The sequence below is a fragment of the Phyllostomus hastatus genome, unplaced genomic scaffold (genome assembly GCF_019186645.2).
Source record: "Phyllostomus hastatus isolate PE091 unplaced genomic scaffold, TTU_PhHast_1.1 phas_contig_40, whole genome shotgun sequence".
In the NCBI taxonomy this organism is placed as follows: Eukaryota; Metazoa; Chordata; class Mammalia; order Chiroptera; family Phyllostomidae; genus Phyllostomus; species Phyllostomus hastatus.
The window spans coordinates 89,506,572-89,520,319 of record NW_025333872.1 but is presented as its reverse complement, the minus strand read 5'-3'; the positions used below and the strand labels follow the sequence as shown (position 1 = coordinate 89,520,319).

The following is a 13,748-nucleotide window of genomic DNA, read 5'->3' as shown; positions in this document are numbered from 1 at the left end:
AGGGAGCAGGGGGAATGGGGAGTTACGGTTTAGTGGGTGCAAAGAATCAGTTTGGCAAGATGAAGAGTTCTACAGACGGGTGGTGGGGATGGTTGCACAATAATGAGAATGTAGTTACTGCCACTTAAATACGGTTAAGACGGTAAATTTTATGTTGTGTGTATTTTATCACAATGTCTCAAAAAGTTGAAATGACCCTGGCTGGCGTAGCTCAGTGGATTGAGCGCAGGATGCGAACCAGGCATCACAGATTCGATTCCAAGTCAGGGCATATGCCTGGGTTGCAGGCCACGGCTCCCAGCAACCGCACATTGATGTTTCTCTCTCTCTCTCTGTTTCTCTCCCTCCCTCCCTTCCCTCTCTAAAAATAAAATACATAAAATCTTTTTTAAAAAGTTGAAATGATGGGGAAATGAAGGGAAAACAAACTCTACTTCCCGGATAATTACACATGACCAGCTGAGACCTTTGTTTTGAGGAACTGTAGTTGTGGATGGACTGTTGCTGTTTACCTTTGCTCCTCATAACAACTGCAGCAGACAGTTCTTCTAATGAACCCGTGTTTTACCGAGAGGAAAGGAACTTGCTCAAATTTCCAACAATGGTACACACTGGAGTCATGACTCTGGTGCAGATGTTCTAGGTATGTGAAAATACAGGCGTAGCTGGCAATCCACTGTGCATTTGTAGCTTCTGACACCCGGTCCACGCCCTTCTCACCAAATGACTGCCATCGCTTTTGGCTGACTGATGATACAACTCTATACAATTTGGTAACATTTTTCAGCTTCCATACCTTATTTCATGTTTCTGTCCTCTGTGCTTGAGCTGATACACTTCAGCTCACATAGTATTGCTCTTAGTACTGCTCACCACATTTTGTAGCCTAGTAAAACCCTGCTGATGATTTGATTAAAAGCAAACCTAACTCGAGAAAAATGCAGCATTAAAGTTAGCTCATGGGTTATGCCAATGAAACAGTCATCATCTGTTTATGTGTCTGTTTCTCGTGATTGTGAACCTTTTTTTTTAATTGAATTTATTGGGCTGACATCAGTTCTCAAAACGAGACAGGTTTCCAGTGCACGACTCAACAAAACATCAGCTGCACACCGCATCGTGCACCCAGGGCCCCAGGCAAAGTGTCTTTCTGTCCCATTTCCCCCCACTTTGCCCGCCTCCAACCGGCCCCCACCCTGCTTCCCTCTGGCTGCCGCCACACTGTCGTCTGTGTCTATGTGTTATGTATGTATGTTTTTTGGCGATTCTTCATTGACAGCAGAGACTGCGTCAAATTTGTTGTTACAGACTCTACCCCTTGCATAGACCCTCAGCAACTGACTGTGGCGTGGAGGCTGAGGTAGCACAGGAGGGGTCGGTGATGGCAGTGGTATAGTGGCTGTGGTGCTGGTGGCAAGGCAAATGCCAAATGTTACAAAGAATAATACATAACAGCTCACATCAACACACACTTATTTTATCAATCTACTGAGGGCTTTATAATGAACTGTGAAGTCCCCAAACTACACTATGTGGTGTTATGATCCCGTTTTTAGGAGAAACTAAAGTTCTGAGGCATTAAGGACTTTTTTTTTTTTTTTGCCCAAGGTGTCACGTACAACATGTGGTATCGCTAGGCCTGCTTGAATCCAAGAATAAGACCCTCAGTCCCGGCAGCCCCCTGCTTCTTCATATGGTTGTATATGGTCCCTGCTCTGTATTTTAATCTGCTTTTCAGTGCATGATGGTGGAAGAAGAAAAGTACTAACCTTTCAAGGGAAAGATATGTAAGTCTCCGCTCCATCACGAGCTAATTAAATAAGCCGTTTCATTGTCCACATAATGGGAAACTCCTGTCTGGCCTCCCTGGCTTATAAGATTATCCGATGAAGTATTCTCTAAACTGAAAAATAAATGGTAACAAATGCTGGCCTTTCTGCATCGACTTTTATTCTCAATAAAATTTAGGTCTTTCAGGTTGATTAAAATCTTGAGTGTGATAGATGCTTTCCTTTATGTACGCAGTAAAACTTACCCTAAAAAAAATCTCAATATGAATCAGTAAGATGACTCAAAAGGATCACTTATGTATAGCTAAAACTTCTTTTTCCACACTTGCAGTGGGAAACTCTGGCAGACGCTACCAATCACTGAGAAGCATCGCCAGTGGGGGCACAGACGAGATCATGTGCCTCCTGGTGTGAAGCGCTGAGACACTTCGTACACTTCTAAAGCATTTCACCAAAAATCTAATCGTGAAAAAAACGATCGGATTAACCTCTTCTACAAAAACAAACGGCCCAAAGTCCGTAAAAACTGTGGGTGCCATCCAAGATGAAGCGTGGCTGAGGGACTGCCTGTTCCAGGTTTACGGGGTCTCAAGACACATAACTAAAGACAATGTGTCATCCTCAAGTGAAAAAAATGTTTGCCGTGAACGGCATTATTGGGACAACCGGCAAATTTTAGTAGGTCGCGTACTTTAGATAATACTGTTGCAACAACGTTAAACATCTGATGTGATCGTTATAGTTTGGTTAGAGAATGCCCTTATTCTTTCAGAGGTCCACACAATCTGGGAATAAAGGGCCATGATGTCTGTAATTTCTTTTCAACGGCTTCTCCAAACAAATACATATAATATAAAAATACGACATACTTTTGCACGAGCTAACGCTCTTCACTTACAAGAGGACACCATATCGGGATAAAATATGCAAATGTCAAACGGAAGAAATACTGGTTTTATTTGCACAAGAGCACAGACACGCTGGGAATCAGGAAATCTGAATGTGGCTCAGACGTAAGTACGGCAACAATCAAAGCAGCTGAGTTATCGGAAGCGCTGCAGCGCAGTGGAGAGCTCGCCCCGAAGAACCCCCCCGTTTCGAACCCAAGAGTCTCCGCAGGGATTTCTGTGGTTAGTGTGGTTATGCCGAGGACACCTCTCAGGTTGGAAATTCAGCGGGATGCATTCCCAGGTCTCTAGCAACCCCCCCCCCCCAACACACACACACTCTGTGCCTGGTGGGGTCCCGATGCCAGGGCGGGAGGGGATACACAACCTAGGCTGAGCCAGCCTGAAGAGTGTGTGTGTGTGTGTGTGTGTGTGTGTGTGTGTGTGAACATACCTGGTGTCCTCCTGGGAGTGAATGAGTAAATGAACCCAACGGCAATTGAATTAATGTGTCGGGGGTGATTAGCAACAAGAAAAGGCCAGAGACTTTGCTCAGGACTGGCATTAACCTGACGCCATCTGATTTTAAAGAAACTGCTCTAAGTCATGTCTTAGTAGCTAAGAAGTGTAAGTTAACCGAAAGAATTATTAGCTAGGAAGGGGCTTGGTGGGGGAAGGCAGGGGATTTGGGGAGGGTCCACAGGAGACGGACACCCTGTTAACCTGTTCAGATAAAGGGTCAGAGAAGCAAATTGGTACAACCTAGACAGAATTCAGACGCACGCCACAAACCCAGGACCAGCCCAAAACTTCCCATAGTGAACGGGGCGCAGGCAACTCCAGTCCATTCCAAGGCTAGAGCACACGGACCCCGGCAGCCCCACGCGCACTCACGCACACGCATTCCAGAGAAGTTTGCGCACCCCGGGCCTCCACCCCGGTGCTCTCCCGGGTTAGGAGAGGCGTCCCCGCCACCACCCCCCTCCCGCGCGCAGCCGGCCGGCTGGGACCGTACCTCGGGCGCGGGCGACGAGGCACCACTGGTCGGGTCCAGGCGCCTGGGGCGGCCGGAGGGGGCACGGCGGCTCATGCCGGCCCTGGAGCCCCGCGGCGCGCTCGGACCCAAACCTCGGAGAGCTTGGCGGCTGCTCCGGGAACCCGCCAGTTTGTCTCCTGGGGCAACCGGTAAACACCGCGGGGGACCAGGAGGCGCGGCCGCCTTCCGCCTCGGAGAAATACCGGGAGCGACCCCGATCCTCGGGGAATGTCTCCTTGCTGTGGGGGTCCCGTTTGGCCAGGCCGAGGCTTGGCTGAGCGGCGGACCCTTGCCAAAGCGACCGGGGGACATTGGGGTTGGAGGTTGGTCCATCGCGAGCGTAACTACAGATCTTTTTCCTTTTGTTGGGGGACAAGTGACAGCTGGGGGTCAATGTTAACAGCGGTGGCGCCGGAGGTGTAGGAGCCTGTGGGCGAGGTGTAGGAGCCTGTGGGCGCAAAGGTGAGCGAGCGTCTGTGTAGCACTTACTGTGTGGAAACGCTTCTGCTTCCAGCTCCAGAGCCAGCTTCGCGGGGCGCGCAGCCCGTGCGGTGGCCCGAGGGCCCCCGCGGTGGTTCACGGCTGCGCTGCCCCAGGTGAAATTCTTCCCGATCTCTGAACGCAGCGCGCGCGCCCGCATCTGCTGTGGGCTCCCCCAGTTGTGTATCCTGTCCCGGTGGGCTTCTTTAGCTTTCTCAACCCTGCGGGCCAAACTGTAAGTAACAGCCATAGCTTCTAATTATGAAGCACGCGTGTTCTTTTGAGAGCTGCTCTAAGTGTTCCATCTATGACCTCATTAAATAAAACAAGATTATGAAGTGGATATTAGGATTAGACATTTTTAAGATGTGCTGCCCATCACAGGGAAATAAACTGTCCAAGGGTATACAGCTCGTCAAAAGACAAGAGTCAGACCCCAGAACATAAAGTACAGAGATACAGAGAAGGTGAGTAATGCCAAAACTTGTAGCAGAAGCTGAACACGGAACCCGCACTTGCCTCACTGTGAGGCCCTCGGTGGACCTTTGTGCGGTTCAGACTCAGACATATGGCAGCTTTTCTTGGTTCCATCCAATTATCTCCGTGTGTCTGAGAATTCCTTGGCCTTGACAGCGGCTTTTGATTTTACAGCAACATTGCCACCTCTCCAAGCCTCAATGCTTTCACTTGAAGCAACCCTAAAAAAAAAAAAAAAAAAAAAGTCCTTAGTGGAAACTAAGACTTTCCTAAAGCTCCTATTAGTAGTAGAGTTTGTAACAAACATGTTTTCAGGTTGCAGTGTTTCCTTGTGGCAGAATCATTACACGTTTCTTAAGTCGTCAATGAAACGACTCTGCCAGAGAAAACATAACAGCTGATGAACCCCCAGGGCACCTGGAAGAGGACCGTCTGGAGAAAGTCCCTTCCCTACTAACTCTACATCCGACTGTTCCAGAATTCAGTTTTATGAAGTCTGATTTGCAGTCTTTAAAAACAGATCGGTGTTGATGAAGAGTGTGTTAACTAGATGGGAGGAATACTTCCGCGACAGACATCAAATCGTCACTATGCACATCTTAAATATCTTACCATTTCATTTCTCAGTGACACCTCGAGAACGCTGCAAAAACACGCAATACCGAAAAACTGTCATCAGTGTTAAACAGATTTTTCTCTGTGTGAAAGCAAGGTACTGTGGTGGTTAAGTGGGAGCAGAAAAAGTACCTGGGCTGACCCCTGCCCAGAAGCCTTTGAACTTTCTGGGATGTCAAGACTCTGCAAGGCAGCATGTGGCCACGTGTCCTTTGAGGGTTGAGAAAGAGCACCCTGAGTGTGGGGCGAGGGTCGGAGCTGGAAGGGACCCCAGTCTGGCATTACCTGCTCTGCGATGGTAGGACAGGCTGGCAGTGGACGGAACCCTGGGTACGATGACCTTGATTTAAGCAAGGGAAGGAAGTAAAAATGCACAAAGCATGTTGCAGCCCAGATTTCTCGCAAAACTGGGCTGGGTTTTCAGAAACATCTATAAAGGCCACATGCACAAGACCAAAGGCAGGTAGGGTCGAGGGTGGGGAAAACTGTAGTAATTATGTACCTCGTATAGTGCCAGACGGATACTAGACTGGCGGGGTCACTCTGTAAGTTATATAAATGTCTAACCACTATGCTGTATACCTGAAACTAATATAATATTGAATGCCCATTGTAATTGAAATGTTTTTTATTACTAAAATAAAATAGAACTTGGGTTTCTAAATAAAAACTGGTTTTCTGACACACTAATCAATGTATAGCTTTAAGTTTTAAAAATATGGCCAATCCTCCTTATTTGTGGATTCCCCCACTCACTAAAACTTCTTTGCCACCTCCAGGTCAATACTTAAGACATTTTCTGGGCCATTCACAGACCTGCATGCAGACGCGACCAGTCTGAGTCATGGCCATGCTGATGTTCCCAGCTGGGGTCAAACAAAGCAGCCTTCTCTCTGCCTCGGGATTCAGTTCCCACTGTGTCTGGTTCTGGGTCTATTTAGTGCCACTTTAGTTTGGCATTTTTTGTGCTTTTTTGTGTGTGTGTGATTTCACGGTTTAAAATGACCCCATTCACAATGCTGAAGCTTTGCCTAGTGTTCCTAAGCATAACAAGGCTGTGATGTGTCTCACGAAGAAAACGGTGTATTAGATACGCTTCACTGAGGCCTGAGTCTGGTGCTGAGTTCAATGTTCATGAGTGAACAATATATATTAAACAAAGTATTTCTATCTTTAAATAGAAATGCATGTAAAACAAGGCTATGGACTGACTGGTTCATGAAAAGGCTGTGACCAAAGGCTAACACTGCATTTCTCCTAGGAACGGTGGTTCAATGTGTGCTAATTCAGTGTTTGGGGCAATTTTACATAGAAAATAACTACTGTGAATAACAAAAACCCACTGTATTCCACTGCAATCAGTCACTGATTAAACTTGACATTCACCCTGCAGTTTGTATGATCTGCTGATTGTTTATTATACAGAATGGTTGGTATCTTTCAGTTCCCAATTTAAATCTACAAATATTTTCATTGTGAGAACTGCCATTATTAAATAACTAATATTTAATAATGTGATAATTAAATGGAATAAGCCAAATTGGTACTTCCAACCAATTCAGGTATATGATCATATAATATGAATTTTTAAAATTATATATCCTTAAAAAATAAAAATAAAATTATATATTCTTGTTCAAGTCTATCTACCTGAAGTAGAACTAGATTTTCCAAAACACTCTACTAGTACAAAGTTCTGGAAATGGGTCACACATGACAAAATTATGAAAAAAAATCTGTGAATCTTGTTATTTTTTTCCTGCCTCGTACGTAGTATTTTTTTGTGCTGTATTTGAAACTCTTTAGGAATGAAGAAAATGAAAAAAAAAGAATAAAAATGAGTTCAAAGATTGGCAGCATTTATCATGCAATCTAAAAAGCTGCCCAAATGTTACTTCAAAACATAATTAACTTTGAAATGCATTTGCTCTGTATTAAGTTGGTACGGCCTGTAAAATAAAGTTCGTGGCATCCGCAAAAAGAGGCCAAAAGTCAAAAGGGGTCAAAAGTCACTGTGCACGATGCCTTTGAAAGCATCCAAGAGACTATGAGACCCTTTGGAGAAGTATGAAGCCATGACGCTTACAGAATATTTCTGGTCATTACAAAACAATGTATTCTTTAGAAGAGGGGTTCACAATATTGGAAGGACACCACTGCTGTGTCGATGCCGCCGACGTGTTACTGAGAAATCAGAACCGATCCACGGAGTGGACCGGGTTTTCCCAGACAAAAGCCAACCCTTGGTGCCAGACGGGTACTGGAAATATCAAGGGAAACATTTTGTAACGTATATGATTGTCTAACCACTGTGCTGTGTGCCTGAAACTAATCCAAAATAATATTGAATGTAAACTATAATTTAAAAAATAAACACTCCTTTTAGGTAGCGGGAAATAGTAGACCAGCCGGTGAAAACGCTGTAGGTCAAGCATTTCCCCTGCTTTAACAACCCCGGCAACCGTAAATGTGCCCTTCGTTGAAATCGTTATAAATAAGGTCTAGTCCTTTTCATATATATGAAAAAACAAAAGGTACCAGTAAAGTATAAACGTGTGTGCCGGAGATCCTGTCCTTTTTAAGAAAACGCTAGAAGCCCTTGAATGTATCCCTGGCCGTGGCGGTCTACAAACAGAGGTTAAGTGGCAGGGTCCCGGAGGCGGGCTGCCTGGGACGAAACCCTGGCCGTTCCCTAGCCTGGTGGCCCTGGGCAGATCTGCCCACCTGGTCGGACCTGCTTCCCCATCCGTCCTACAGTACTTAACTCGTGAAGTTGTTGCAAGGACTGCATGAGTTAATGTATGTAAAACCCCAGTAGAGACCCTGGAACAAAATAGAAAACAAGTCGCTCTTAGCATTATTTTAAAACACGGAGTAGAAAATTCCCACACAAGACACTTACAAAAAAAAAAAATCGGGAAACCAGAGTGTTTACTCTTATTCTAAATGACGCAGAGCTATGGAAGATCACAGGCTTAAAAAACTGTTTTGCCTACTCAGTATGTGAGAACAAATCCTTAAAGCATTTTCCATATTTTCAGAAAATAAGGGGGTTAGAAAGGGCTTGTCGGTGGAAGCAACAGAGCCACCTCCTCTCCGAGAACTCAGAAATCAATTGGCCTTTGATTACACCAAAGCAGAGATAGGCAGACGTCTTTTTTCTTATTTGCCCAACCAAGACAGCACTGTACTTCACTGAATACATTAGTACATTTTTAAAAATATGTGCTAATCACCAGTGATGCCATTGTACAATGAAAGCTCAGGGGGAAGTGGTGGACCTCAAACGCCAACGTCTTGTCCATTTGGTTGCCTTATTTCTCATCTGAATTAATCAGTACACTTTCAGATTTTTACAGTCTGAAAGTCTGTAGCCGCGATGTCGACCCCAGGGACTTTGTCTCCCCTCAGAACCCTCGTCCACTCCAGGGTGCGCCCGAGCGCTCAGGAGAATAGGGCCACGGGACCCTGGTGCCACAGTGAGTCTGGCCAGGATCCCCCTGAGACAGAGATCAAACATGACTGCATTTTCTCAGGTTCTTTTTAGCTCCCGCAAGATGGAGTTCTTGAAAGACCCACGTTAAAAATTCCACCCCAAAATAAGATCACTTGCCAAACATTCCATTAAAATCAACTTCCAAAAGCAAATGTGCTTTCTAAATTAAGCAAAAACCCCAGCTTCTTCTGGATCTTTTCAATGTCTTTATTATTTTGGAAAATCTTAGGGCTTTGAGTGGGGGAGTGTGGGATTTTCCTGACCCCATTTGAGACATGTTTCGGGATTCTTTTCAAATCATGCCAACTTTCTTTCCAAAAAGCAACACATAATTCTTGCTGAAAAGAAAAGTCTGTGGCAGTTGAGAGCGAAGACTGTTCATGCACTGCCCTGGCTTCTCGATATTGATTCTAACCACCCGCGGAGGTTTGCACAAAGTACTCAAACACACTTCCCTGATGCTCTTGATCCAGACCAGGCTCCGTTTTACTACCCGCTGAGGTTCAGCCAACCCTATCCGTACTTATAAAGTGTCTTCATCTACTCCTCCCTGCAACATCCCCAAAATAGTCTAATTTCTGGAAAGAGATTTTATCATCTGCTGATTCACTGATATGACCTCAGTTAAAATACCCTCTTTATAAGCTTGCATTACTAGCCATAAATTTCCTTGGTCTATAAAACTACATCTAATAAAAGAGAAAGAGAAGGAAGCAAGATACAGGAAGCCAAGAATCCAGCGAATCATTTTTTGGAGAAATGAACGCAGGCCTCAGCCTTCCCAGGGACAGACGTCTCTCGAGACAATTCCTGAAAGTTCCATCATTGATACGACACACTGATTTATTAGTGTAATCTGCCTTCATTTCATTTGCTAAATCAGCCACAATTACCACAAAATGCAACCATAAAAAATTTAGAGCAATACTGCAAACATGGTCATTCATAGCTGGAGCTATAAATATTCCTATTGATAGGCTAGAAAAAGACTTCGCTGGGGAGTTGAATCTCACCAGAGCTCCAAAAGATAAAATCTGGAAAAGTAAGAACTTTCCTCACTCCTGCCATCTCATGCTTCAGGCATAGCCACTTCAGAACATGTATGGAGACAAAACTCTGAATCCATCCTTACACTCTGCAGTGTTCACACACAGTCACGAAAGCTCATAAATACAGCTTGACCAAAGCCAAACTTAAATCCAGGGCCCAGCTTTATTTTTTTCCAATTTTAATTGCAATATTTTGTAATTGTACATAGCTGGAATGGTTAGCTGTTCACTAACCCTAGTTAGGTGTGGCCTTGAATGTCAGCCTTTGGTACGTGGGCGGCGGAAGTGAAATGTCTCACTTCCAGATTTGGCTCCTAGAAACCTCCAGTCTGTGTGCTTCCTCCGTCCTTATCTTCTGCTTAGACTTTGGTCCCAGCATGACCTCGGAAGCCACCCACTGAAGGTGGGAGAGCCTCTATCCATCCGCCTGGGTCCCTGAGTGTCTGCAGGGAGCCGGTAACCCCGTCACTTCCCACACACGTGTCCTGGCCCTTTGGACCGCGTACGAGTACATTCCATTCTGTGAAGCCACTGAGCTTTAGGTATATCTCTGTGGTAACAGCTAGAATAACCTCAGTTATACAATGCACCGTTTTTACAACAAAGGAAAAAAAAAAACAGATCCTGCTCAATTTTGTTGGAGAATGCTAAATATTTATGAGTGGAGATATATTATGAATTTATTTTCATTTTTAGAAGTTAAACATAAAATATCTGAGGGGAGTTTTTCTGGCTGAGTCAGATCTGTGTCCCCGGCACCACACCCCAGGCCCATGCTGTGGGGCCAGCACAGCTTCCGTCCGTGGGAAAAACTAAGACTCTTCATTTGTGGAGTAAGTTTTTGAGTCTATGGTTCTTTACAGAATAAACCCCCTCCTTTTCTTGCTCTGTGTAACAACAGTTCAGTGAAATTTTACAGGGAAGCAAACACATGGAAACAGATCATCTTGGTGCTGCTCTGGTTAAAGCGGGGGTTGCAAATGTGGCTCCCACCCCAAACTGTTCCTGGCACCCCTGGAAACACCTTAACAAAATCCTGGGGGGGCTCTTAGGAGCACAGTTTGAAAGCCGTAATTTACATGAATTCAGTCACATAGACACAGTCACACCAAACATCCTTAGTTTCCCTTGTTTGAACCTTCAACCTATGTAACCTTAGGTAATAAACCCCATTTTCCTTTCAACTTTTTTTTTACATTTATCTCCCTTCTATCTTCTCTGCCATTAGTCTAGCTCAGACCCACATGACACGCTGCTTTGCCTCAGTTTCTCCCCCCTCTCCCAATCCATTCTGCACGCATTCTCTTAAGAGTCTGTTCTCCATCCTACAACACGAGTGGCCTTTACAGGTTACAAATCCGGGCAGGTCACGCTCCTGAAACCCTCCAATGGCTGCCCATCACAACTGGAATAAAAACTCAAAGTCCCTGAATGGTCCTCAAGACTGCACATGCCCCGGCCAGGCTCCCCACTGCTCTGTCGACACCTCCTTGTACTTCCTGAGACACAGCCAGCACGTGCCCACCCCGGGGCCCCTTACACCCCCATTTCCCTACAGCTGGCCCTCTCGCGTCCCAGATGGCTGCATGGCTAACCTTGCATGCTTCATTCGGGTCTGCAATGAAATCTGACCTGCTTATGTGGCTTGCCCTGGCCACTCCGTCTCAGTTAGCCTCTTCTCCCCCCACCCTCCTCCCCAGGACCCCTCGCTTCCGGACATGGGATCATCCCCACACTGGTTTGTTTCCCCTCACTGGACTGTGAGCTCCTGGAGGATGGATTTTCACTTTGCTCGTGACTATTTCTCCAGCACCAAAAACAGTACCTAGCATGTACTTGCTGCTCAGTAAATAATTGTATAAATGAATAAATTCACAAATTTCCCGAAGAATCTGTAGAACCTGATTATTCTTCTTTCTGGCTCAAAAACATTCGGGTTCCAACATTATCAAGCCAGAGCTTCTTTTCACAGCCTTATTTCCTGGCTCAGAGTCTCCTGAAATACGGATACACACAGCAACGTGGATGGATCTCAGAGGCATGCTGAGTGAAAGAAGCCAGTCTCAGAAGATGTGTATTGTACGATTCCATTGCCATGACATTTTGGAAAGGACAGAGCTATAAGGAGAGAGAACAGATTTGTGGTGCCAGGAGTTTCGGGCGGGGGCACCCAAAGCGACAGCACGAGCGGGCTTTGGGGGCCTGATAGCACTGGCCCATAGTCTAAATTATGGTGGTGGTGACACGAATCTATGTGTGTGTTCAAATCCATAGAACTGCATCCCAAAAGAAAAAAGTCAAGTTTACTATAATTTAAAACTTAAAATGAAAAACCAACATGTAAAAAAATATTAAGTCCTAGAGGCCCTAAAATCCAGAAAAATTCACTGTTTGCTCTTCCCCACACTTGGCTCTGACTTTTCTGCCCTCCCCCTTCCGTCTCCAGTAGCCTCTCCTGTCACTTCCCATGTTTTATCTCCTTTCTAAAAATCTCTATTGGATTCTCCCCGTTACAAGTCTTCTGCAACGGAACTGACAAACTGAACTTTAAACCGGACTTTTACCAGAAACATGACTTTCCCCCTCAGAAAGGGGCTCCCTGCCATCTGTAGCAGTGGTCTCCTTGCCTTCCTCCTTGTACGTCTTTGCTCAAGTGGAGTCTTTCTCAGAAGCCCAATATGCAGAAGACTGTTTTGAAGATGCCCCAGGTTCACCTAGCTGACTGTAAGTGGGGTGCTAGAGTCCCACTAAAGCGCCTCCCTGGAGTCCTCGAGAGCTCAGAGAAGCACAGGTTGAGAACCAGGAGCCAATGGGATGAAGTCTAACTTTTCAGTGATATTTCTGATCTCTGAGAGATCTTACTATTTTTCCTAAAGAATTTATGGGACCACAGAAAGGGCAGAAGACTTGGGGACTTTTGGGTTCAGGCTCCTACCCAGCCACTTACTAGCTGTACGGACCTTGTGGAACCTCTGTCGCCCCACAGGTCAAGTGACAATAAAAATAACTGATCTCAAACGGTAAGAGTGCCTTCTTTTTTACATCTGCATAGTATTCCATTGCATAAATCTACCACAGCTTTTTTTTATCCACTTATCTACTCATGTCTCCAGACCTTGGCTATTGTAAATAATGCTGCTGTGAACATAGGGGTGCGGAACTCGTATCCCTTGCGTCAGCTTGGATGGACCTGGTGATTATTACACTAAGTGTAGTACACCAATCAGAGAAAGACAAATACCATGTGATCTCACTTATATGTGGAATCTAATGAACAAAACAAGCTGATGGACAAAATAGAACCAGAGGCATGGAAACATGGAACAGACTGACAGATCTCAGGGGAAAGGGGTGGGAAGGAACCAGATGAAGGAAGGTGAAGGGATTAGCCAAAGAGCATGTGTGTACAGCCCGTGGACACAGACAACAGTGTGGTGATGGCCAAGGGAAAGTGGGGCAGGGGCTGGGTGGAAGTGGGCAAAGGGGGGTGGGGAGACAGAGACAGCTATAATAAAACATAAATAAATAACCTATCTCATGGTGCCCTTACGGTGACATAGTATATGGATTCTTTTGAAAAGTGTAAAGTGCTTGCAAACTGTATGATAGAGTATTATTATTATGAAAGGCAACGTAGGTGGTGGCAAAACTATGGCTTTGGTCCCTTTTGACCTTGTTCGAATACAGCTTCTGCCACTTGCTACCAACTGGCAAGTTTCTTACTCTCTAAGAGTCTACTATCTCTTGTGTAAAATGGAGCACACATAACATCGTATCCAGACCTGGAAGTCTCCAGAGAAACAAGAGGGCTTCCATAAGCCTCTTTTTAAGAGCAACCATCGGGAAAGGGAGTGGCACCAACATGGGGAAGGATGCTCAAACCAGAGGTGGCTGTGCCAGGAACGACGGAAGGGAAAA

General features: G+C 45.4%; 1 protein-coding gene across 1 annotated transcript; it reads right to left on the bottom strand.

The window, feature by feature from the left end:
• Nucleotides 1-1,807: 1,807 nt before the first annotated feature.
• LOC123822025 (WW domain-binding protein 11-like) lies at nucleotides 1,808-4,090 on the bottom strand. Its single transcript, XM_045843834.1, has 2 exons — nucleotides 3,693-4,090; nucleotides 1,808-1,903 (listed from the first exon to the last, which is right to left on the bottom strand). Exons 1-2 carry the CDS (start codon nucleotides 4,044-4,046, stop codon nucleotides 1,880-1,882), a joined length of 378 nt encoding a protein of 125 aa, XP_045699790.1. The 5' UTR covers nucleotides 4,047-4,090; the 3' UTR covers nucleotides 1,808-1,879.
• Between the last annotated feature and the right edge of the window lie 9,658 nt (nucleotides 4,091-13,748).

Excerpts from the sequence above, each read along its gene's own strand:
- LOC123822025 (XM_045843834.1), bottom strand. The coding sequence starts at position 4,046 with ATGGACCAACCTCCAACCCCAATGTCCCCCGGTCGCTTTGGCAAGGGT. Across the intron at positions 1,904-3,692 it reads CCTCGTCGCCCGCGCCCGAG|TTTAGAGAATACTTCATCGG; the intron begins GTACGGTCCCAG and ends TTTATTTTTCAG.